The following is a 9815-nucleotide window of genomic DNA, read 5'->3' as shown; positions in this document are numbered from 1 at the left end:
AATGTGTGTCTGTAAAGGAAAGCACCAAGGATAATATAAGTGAAATCTCTCTCTCTCTCTCTCTCTCTCTCTCTCACACTCTCTCTCTCTCTCTCTCACACTCTCTCTCTCTCTCTCACACACACACACACACACACACACACACACACACCAGGGAATCAGAATCTAAAAGAAGTCACGGGGGAGGCAATAGCTGTCACTGATCTATCTGGCTGTCTTTACAGACGTTGTTCAAATTTTCCCTTTAAAGGAAAGCAGCTCAGACAGAATTAGCCAGGAGGAGAACACAGCTCATTGGAGTATCTAATTTATATCGTCTTGAGGCACAGTGATGAGTTATGTAAACATGGGTACTACAGGGAAGTTCGTGGAGGATAATGTAAATATTTCAGAGCTAAATGTTCTCTTCCCTTTCCATCTGTTTCCTTCCACACATACACACACACACAGGGATGACTTTTCCCTGGGACAGTGTGCACTGACTCGGGCTCACGCCTTGAACTGGTGACAGTTAGCACAGTTAAGTATGTCACATGTAAAACAACGAGATAGTCAAGCATATGATGTGAGTGTTTCCTTCTGGCCATCCCTGGGCTTCGTCCTGTGTATCCATCTAGGAAACAAAAATGGCCTAATAATTATTGTTCCCGAATTCTCAAGAAAAGCATGAGAAATGCATCATTATGTGAATACCCAAGGAGGATATTATATTAGAACTCATTTATTGGCTGCTAAGTTTCTCATATCTCATGATTTACATTTTTAAAATGTTTAAAAGTTTTAATTCAAAAACATCCCCCCCCCACACCTCATGTTTTAATTGCATTTTTTTTAATGTTTAAAAATTTAAAAAAATAAGATTAAAAAAAATCAGGGGAATTGTATAGCAATTGCTAAATCCTGTAATTGAGATGAAAGCCATCAGAACCCCCTTCCTTATGTGAATGTCACATGAATATTGGATTACAGAGGCTCTCTGGTCCACTGGATAGGGACTAGCAAGCACCATACGGTCACTGTGAGGGGCAAGTTCAGCCTGATGCTAACTCTCAACATCTGTGTTTGTATTTGTAAGCACATGTGTTTATAAAAGTTTACAGCAAGCTCGATTACGCAGGGGGTTGAGTTTGGAGAACGCACCAGGTGCCATGAATCACAAACCTCAAGTCTGCCCCACCGTCCTTATGGGCGGGAGCTCATGGCTTCCGCTCTAACGGGGTAAACCTGCGGGGTTCACAGTGACCCCCCTCCCCTTTAAATGCCCAAACCACAGAAAGCAAAGCTTACTAGAAGCTCTACTCTGTATTTTAAAGTCCTAAAGTAAGCAATGCATAGAAACTAGCTAATTAGAAATCGGCAAAGTCTTCAGCAATTTGAAATAAGTCCTCTCACCACATATATTGAAAACTTGTTTTAGAAGGAAAGAGTGATAGGGTTTTTTTTTTTTCCCTTCAAGTTATTATTATTGACAGAAGATACTGTTTTTCCTCCTGTTGTTTTTAGCTCTGCTTTCTTAAAAAGCCCCACTAGCTTTTCTGTGTCCTACTGTTTCCCAGATACACTGAATCATGCTTAGAAGTGGCCCCTTATATATAATCCAGACTTTGCTCATCAAAGGGAAAACAGGGATTTTTTTTTTTTTTTGGCTCTGTTTTGTTTAAATTCTCCCAGCATTCCTTCTTTCAGTATTTGAAAGCATCCCCTGAGTTACTGAAACAGGAATAAACCTTCTCTTTTCAACTTCCCATCAAGAGAACTGAAAACGGTTCAGCCTCTGAACGACTTAAAGCAAAGCATTCCACTTCGAAACAGACTTCCTACCTGTGGGGATCTTCCATGTGTGGTGTGGCACAGGGACGAGGGAATCCTGGGAAACCCCCGTTGTCCTGTGGCACTCAGCCCTTCCAAGATGTTGAATGTTTTCACAGAAACTTCAAGGGTGGTTTTCAAGGCTGTTTACATGACAGACAACCTAAACATTGTTTGGAGCAAAATGAGAGGTTTCATTTGGGGACAGGCAAGCTGATACATCGCAGCCAGCATATCCTTCTCAAAGAAGGCATGTTTACTGGGTGCTTTTAGTCTAGACAGAGCGAGGAGGAGGGAGGAAGAAGGCATTCTCCCTCCAATGCTCGCCTTCTACATGGTACGTTGGCCAAAATGCCATAAACGGTTCATAATAAATCAGACTTACGGTCCCCAGCCGGCTCCCTCGGGAGCCTGTGATTTATTCACCTAAGTCATAAAGAGCATTGATTGATTTATGCCCCTGCTCACATTCCTCCGAGCTGGTAAAACATTTTGTGGGCCAATAAATGTTTGGTACGGAGTGGCAAACACGAAGGATCCCATCGAAGGCTTCAATGTTTTGCTATATAAGAAATAACTTCTTTTGACTTCACCTCTGACCCCTGGCATTGCAGAGGTCAAGGGAAAAGGAGAGAGTGAGGCTGAAACCAGTAGGTACCCCAGCTGGAGGGCCTAGCAGCGGAGGGGAGGCGAAGGGCAGGGGGAGCACAGAAAAATGATCCTGATCGTTAACCCTAAACAGATGCAGTGATTAGCTTAGCCCAGTCCTCAGGAAGGAGCCTTGGCAGGTAAGGCCTGCTGCTTCCAGGCTGGGGTTGGCTACAGAGAATAAAGCAGCTCCTGAATGGAGGGGACAATTTCCAAAACTCAATGGTGGCAATTTCCAAAACTCCAAAAGGCAAATTCAGCATTTCTGGACTTGACAGATTTGCTGTCGTCACCGTTGTTGTTTTCGTTGGTGTTGTTTAGTTCAGTTTCCTAGCTGTATGAGTTAGCTTGCCCAAGAAAGAGCAGTGCTGTCTGGTCCTCCTGCTCACATCACAGATGGTCATCCCTCTGCACCCTGATGTAAGCTGGATCAAATTCAAATTTATCACGCATCTAAATTATTGTCTGCGCTTGACAACCCACGTTAAATACAGAGAAGAGTAAGGAACTGTCAAGGCTGGTCGTTGTGAACCAGTCCTCAGTGGACCGAACAGAATGGGCTTTCTGGCAGGAAAGGGTCACTGAACCCTCCCGTAGCTGTGGAATCATTACTTAATAATACTACTTAATAATAATTACTGAATAATACTATCTACAACAATTGTTGACATTTTTTAGTATTTTCATTCAAAGAGTCAACTCAGGGCAGAGCTGGGGAGAGGATACAAACTTCAGGTCCTTAGAACTCACGTAAATGCCCAGTGGGCACTGTAGTCTGCTGATGACAGCCTCAGAGGGCATAAGTCATTAGAGCTTCTTATAGCAAGCAGGTTAGCAAATACCCATTGACCTCTGGCTGCCCGTGCACATGCAGATTTGTGCATGCATGTGCGTGCACAGACATATGCTCACATCTATGCAATTGTGCACATACGCACACAGACACAACACAGAGAGGGGGGTGGGGGAGAGACATATACAGCCAGGTGGTAGTGGTAACGCGTGCCTTTAGTCCCATCCCTGAGCTTGAGGGCAGCCAAGGCTGCACCAACCAACCAACCAACCAACCAACAAAACCTGCTCAAAAACAAAAAAACAGAAAGAAAAGAAAAATAGAAAAGGTTTATTACAACCAGTGTGAACTTCTGTGATTTTCGCCCTCCTTACCACACACAACACAAAGATTCATATTGTCACCTGCCACCAAGTTTGCAAGGAAGTCTCTTCCACTACAGACCTCCTATCTACTCTTCGCCCCAGGCTCCATTCTTATCTAATATGGCTCACAGCCTTGCTTGTACCACCGGACACCAAGAGTTCACTCTGAGCACCAGGCCATCCTCTTAAGTCACTTAAGGCATGCCCAAAGGTGTGAGCATGGTGCCAAACCAACACGAAAGAGGGACATATGGGGGTTTTATCAGCAAGCTTCCAAAGCAATGGCAGACTTCCATGCGAACAAAAGAAAACCAGGGGCAGAATGAGTGCAATTATCTGATAGTTATAACAAAAATATAGTTCCCTGACTTCCTCTTACCTGTTTTCTGCTGGTTGTTCTAATTAGCAGTGAATGGCAGGGACATGTTTAGTGTCTCGTGGATTTACTGAGTGACGTCCCCATGCAAATCTGCTCCGAAAAGTCCTTTTAGCATAACATTCCGGAAGCTGCACTCTGAACAGGTAACCCTTGACCAGAGTGCTGGCATTTGGCTTCCCCAGTCCATTAACCAGCCCCTAATGGGGTGTGTGCGACTCTCAGGCACACTATGACAATCTCCTTAGCATTTCAAGGCTGTCATGGGAAATTAACAGCAGTCAATGCTCCTGGTGGCCAATGGGAAGCCATCTTTAGAAACATCTGGAGAGGTGCAAGCTGTGGTCCAGAGCCCACCGCCATGTCTGCTAAGTAACTAAAGAGGATTGAGCCTAGAGGTTGATCTCTGTGGTGGCAATATCATCCCTCTGGGGACAGCAGAGACAGTCACTTATCCCAGATACCCCTTGTTTCTGTCTGTCCCTTGCACAGCACAGGAGCCCTGGGTTATAGGTTTAGTGGAACAGGAAGACCAGAGTCAGTTTTACAACCATATCTTTGTACCCAACTCGATTTTTCTTTTCTTCTATTAGTTGCTTACACCCTGGGGTGGGGGTGGGGGGAGAGCAAAAACCCAGGTCACTTAGAAAGGTGAGAGTTGGAAAGAGCTACCCACCCTACCAGTATCCCTCTCTTGGCCAACCTTGGCATTGTTTTGGAGGGAGGCCAGCAGAGGCTGGGCTAAGCAATAAGCTCTCCACTAACTAAACCTCTGAGAAACCCACCATGCCAAACTTATGAGAGCCACATTGCCACCCAACGTTTAGTGGAGTGAGATTTCCCACCCTGAGCTCCTTGTTAAGTTCCCAATCCTAATTGATAGTTAGAAGCAGAAGAATTTCAAGGTCAGCGGAAAGAGACATAAATATAGCCACTCTCCGTGTTGTGTTAAGAACTGCTAAGCAAAAGAATCAAGGGACTGTCCCGTTGGAGCTGAGTTGTATCTAAGAGTTAGCCACTCACATTCAGCAAGGCTTCCGGGAACCTTCCGCAAGGCTGGTCACATTCCATCTGGTCCAAGGTCTCCCATAAGCTGAGAAATCCCAGTTCCTTCCCAATCTTCAAGTACTTAGGTTTCTAGAAAGAAGACTATCAAGCTGATAGAAACGGAATAATCATAGCTCCATCCAGGGGTGGTTTCAGCTTGACTTCATCCTATTAAATCTGCTCACTGTGCGAGGGTGAGGTGGGACACAGCTACCCACTCCTCTGCTGTGGTCTCTTCCAGAGGAGCAACCTAAAGTGAGTCCGTATCGCCTGTCATAAGGGGAAGTGAGTCCTTTGGGAGGGGACAAAGGAGGGATCTGCCAAACATTTTAGTGACTTTCAGGAATTTAAATATTAAGTGAAAAGACAGGGTCAGAGGTCGCTGGGTCCTCGGCTTGTCTCTCATTCGCCTGCCCATGGCTTTGATCATGCTACATCCTCCTTTCTAACCAGGACTCCGCAGAGAATCTCAGGGTCATGGCCTGTTGCCTCGTCAAGATGTGAAGCCCACAGTGTGGCGGGGCCTGGGAGGCGAAGGGAGGTAGCTTCATGCGTTCCACATTTCCCACAAAACCAAAAGCAGACTAAACAAAGTCGGTGTGAACTCCCGTGACTGGATGCCGCTGCCATTCTGCTTCTGAAGCTGTGATCCATTCATTTGTATGTGTGTTTATTCCTGGGATTTACATTCCCCTCGGTCTTTAAGGGGAAGAGAATGAATGTTTAAAACCTCTTGTGAAGGACTAAGGAAGTCGTGGGCTGTGTAGCAAGCCAGGATAGAGGCTCCATGACTCTGTGTGTGTGTGTGTGTGTGTGTGTGTGTGTGTGTGTGTGTGTGTGTGCGCGCGTGTGCCCGCGCGCGCATGCTCGCATTCATGGGAGGGCATGAGCCGCCTGCCGTGAGGGCTTCTCTTCTCTTTTCCTTTCCCCTCCCCTCCCCTCCCCTCCTATGATTTGCTATGATTTCGAAGACTCGTCACACATGGTAACATTTAGGAGCACCTTCACAGCTGAAGTGTTTCAGACACTAATGAATGGGAGTTCGGTTGTGTAGCACAGACGGGCTCTGAGGCATACTTTACTGAGTGGTATACTGTAGTGACCTGGGAAAGGAAGCGGGGTATAAATTGTGTCAGTTAGCCACCCAGACAAAATGAAGCCATGTGGAAAATCAAATCTATTAAAGTATGAAGGCTGTTGTAAGCTGGCCATTCTTAAAGGGGCTCCATTGGCTGCTGGAGTAAATGTTTACCCTCTCCCAGATCTGTTTCACATGCCGTCTTTGGAGCCAGCCGGCAGCGTTTGATAAAAATCATCCTCCCGCTAATGACACTCTTTATCGGAAATGTTTATTAGCTCCGCTTTACCGCCCATGTCCTGAAAGGTATTGCAGGTTTGTTAAATAAGCAGAAGTTAAAAAGAACTTTGTAGCTCACACCAGCTTGCAGGAACCCCAACAAATTCCAGAGCCGTAAGGAATGAGGGGAAAGGGGGGCTGGGGTGGAGTTAGATTTATATGGGCGAGAGGCCCTGAGAAAACATATATATTAGGTTTTCTCTGCTTGGCTGGCCCACCGTTAAATGTTTGCCTGATGTTGACGGATTTAGTATTGAGATTGAACAGTTATGTCAAACTTAGCCCATTGCCTAAAATGTGTTTTAATAAATGTAAAAATAAGGAAACTGCTCTCAGGAGCAATGTACTTGCAGGATGGGTCTGCTGTCGCTCTCCCACAGCCTTGGCTGGGGAGTTGTATTCCAGCGCTGTTTGACCCAAATCTGCGCCTACTTGCCTTATAACCAGGGGAATATTGTTTGTCTGTACACTAAGGAACCCACCTTTTAAAAAAACATCTAGCAAATGCCCAAACAGCATCAACAACTAGCAAAAGTTCAAATAGCATCAGCTACCATTACCAACATCTGGTGGGTGGGTTGACTTTCTTTAGCACTATTTTAAGAGCAGCTATGCCAGTTTTTTAAACCCGATGACTGTGGCACACCATGGGGAGTAAAGTCTCCAGGGACCCCACAGGCTCCTCCTGACAGTAAACAATTGAATTTGCTGACCAGCAACCGTGGTGCCTTAAGTCAACAGTGACAAAAAACAGCCCAGGAAAAAAGACAACCCCTTGATTCCTCAATGACATGGGTCGAGTGCCTGGGAATAGAGGTCAGGCCGTGTCCCCCACCATGTTCTGCTTCAGCAAGCTCAGCATGGTGCAGGCGACTCGGTGGTTACAGGAGTGGTACTCTGGGCAAGCATTGGTCCCAAAACAAGGCCTAACCCACCTGCCTTCCGTGTGTTGCAGGAGACCGAAGAGACATCCTCGCAAGAGTCTGCAGAGGAGGATTAGGGGGCGCTGACATTCAATTTCTACCTCAGCATCAGTTGGATCTTTTGAAGGGAGAAGACACTGCAGTGACCACTTATTCTTAACTGCCACGGTCTTTCTACTTTCTGCGGGGTGGGGCAGGGGCGGGGCGGGGCTGGGCGAGGGGCGGGGGCGGGGCGGGAGAAATCGCATAACCTTGAGAAGGACTATATTAATCACTTTGTAATCCCTTCACAGTCCCAGGTTTAGTGAAAAACTGCTGTAAACACGGGGGNCACAGTTTAACAATGCAACTTTTAATGACTGTTTTCTTTTCCCTTAACTTACTAATAGTTTGTGGATCTGATAAGCAAGGGTGTGTGGTTGAGGAAAACCTCTGTGGTGGGCTTAATCAGTCACTACATGCAAACCCTAAACCGGCACCCTGGTGACCGGGGGCATTCGTATAAGAAAAGCATTGTGTGTGACTCTGTGTCCACTCAGATGCCACCCCCACCATGATCATAGAAAATCTGCTTAGGACACCAAAGATGAGAACAAGACACTACTCTCCTTTGTGTATAATCTTGTAGACACTTACTTGATTTTTTTTCTTTACTTTTCAATTCTGAATGAGACAAAATGCTGGTGTATCTTTTCATACAGCTAGCAAACCAGAATAGGTTATGCTCGTTTTTTGTTTTGTTTTGTTTTGTTTTTTCAAAAAAGGGAAGTAAACGAGAAACGTTNACTCCTCCGTTTATGGACTCACACACAGCAGCAGGAGTGATAAGCCCACAAGTTCTCTTTCCCGCCTCGGGAGATCTACACAGCNGAAAGCCACTTAGCCATATATGACACTTGTCAGCCTTGAAGCATCTGAGATAACTAGCTGAGTAAAATGATCCTTTTTTTGGAATTTAATGAAAAGGTTAACAGTACCCAATGAACTCACCCAAATGATGCCGTGGGAGGAGCGAAACCGAAATCTCTTTTGCTATATAAAGGACACTATTTTTAAAAAAATAATAAAAACAGCTCCCGCTCACTGTCCTCTCTCCCTCCCTTCTCTCCCTCGCCTCTCTCTCCTCTCTATATTCTCTGTTCTTCATTGTGTACCAGTGTCCGTGAAAGACCGCAGTACCACTTACCTCAGATGAAGCCTGCGTGTTACATCCTGTAACACCTTTCGTTTTGACATAAGATGGCTAGCCNGGGTGCATTATCTTGGTTCGGACTGCCATCTCTGCATTCACGCTGCACTTTTAGCCAGAGATGCAATAATCCCCACTACTCAATACTACCTCTGAATGCTACAGTGAATTTACAGCCCTGCATTTGTTACACGCTGCTAGACACAAGCCCTGCAAGAGAAAGGAAAAAAAAAAAAAAAAAAAAACAAACACCAAAACCAAAACCAAACCAAACCTTACTGGGTCGGCATCTCAGCCATCCCCAGTTCTTGACCATTCTTGTCTGTACTCTTACTCCGTCTCAGCAGGCTATGCATATTTCTATGACTTTTTTTTTAATTAAAATGTTACAAATGCTTGTGGCAGCTTTCCTGCTAGATTCTTACATTAATTTGAAACATTTTTGAGTCAAATTGCTCCTAGGTTCTTAAGGAGAATTTTTTTTCAGTGACACTATTTTGTATCACACACACATACACACACACACACACACACACACACACACACATCTGTAGTGTTCAAATATAAGTCTCCAAGTTTGTACCTCAAATGAATTATTGAAACAAATGGACTTCCTGATTTGCAAGGAACTACCTCCACCCTTCCAAAGGAACNAACTTGCAGCCTATATCACTCATTGATTTCCTTCCCCCATGTTTGAAGGAGCTCAAACCTCACCTCTCCCTCATCGAAACTATTTTTTTGTAAAAGACCCTTGATAGAAACACAATTTTTTTACATACTTTTGCAAAAATAAATGAATTAAAATCAAGCCAACCTTCAAAGAAACTTGAAATTTTGCTACAACCAGCTCAGCCTTTTGCCTGATGCAATGAAAAAGGAAAAAATAATAGATTTTTAAGGTTAGTTGCCTAGAAGAATATGCTTGACCGATATTTTTTCATGTATTTTACACAATGTGATTTTATAAAAAAATGTCTCAAGCAGATTTGTTTTGGACGCTTCTTGTGTAGAGTTCTATGCCTTTCTCTCCTATTAAGTGTGCTGACTTTCCTGAGTGTTACCCACTGGGCCAGGAGGTAGTTTCTCATAGTGGCTTGTGTCAGTATGACTTTTAATACTGAAGCCAANTGAAACAAACAAACAACCGTGTCTCTTCCAGCTGTTTTCAGGGAGGTCATTTCAAAGGCCATGCGCTACTCTGAGACTGGCAGATGACTCACTGTCGTGAGTCGCCAAAGGAGCTATGGAGAGATTAAAACTCAACGTGACTGTTAACAATGCATTAAATAATCAAATAAACAGTGG

At 44.7% G+C, this 9815-nt stretch overlaps 1 protein-coding gene and 1 long non-coding RNA gene across 4 annotated transcripts in view; one reads left to right on the top strand and one right to left on the bottom strand.

The window, feature by feature from the left end:
- LOC110303673 overlaps positions 1-7503 on the bottom strand; it is a 17403-nt gene extending 9900 nt beyond the window's left edge. For 2 of the 3 annotated variants that reach the window (XR_003837804.1, XR_003837803.1), the window contains exons 1-4: positions 7331-7503; positions 6041-6141; positions 5015-5737; positions 1822-1972 (exon numbers count right to left, since the gene is read on the bottom strand). This is a non-coding gene — a long non-coding RNA (uncharacterized LOC110303673). The remainder of the gene's footprint in view (positions 1-1821; positions 1973-5014; positions 5738-6040; positions 6142-7330) is intronic. The other variant, XR_002378942.2, reaches the window with a different exon arrangement.
- Hmga2 (high mobility group AT-hook 2) overlaps positions 1-8723 on the top strand; it is a 114923-nt gene extending 106200 nt beyond the window's left edge. Inside the window, exon 5 of the mRNA XM_021174849.2 lies at positions 7351-8723. Within this exon, the coding sequence (XP_021030508.1) occupies positions 7351-7395 (45 nt within the window). The 3' untranslated portion in view covers positions 7396-8723. The remainder of the gene's footprint in view (positions 1-7350) is intronic.
- Positions 8724-9815: the final 1092 nt, after the last annotated feature.

This window comes from Mus caroli, chromosome 10 (assembly GCF_900094665.2).
Source record: "Mus caroli chromosome 10, CAROLI_EIJ_v1.1, whole genome shotgun sequence".
In the NCBI taxonomy this organism is placed as follows: domain Eukaryota; kingdom Metazoa; phylum Chordata; class Mammalia; order Rodentia; family Muridae; genus Mus; species Mus caroli.
This window is presented reverse-complemented; position numbering and strand designations above follow the sequence as displayed.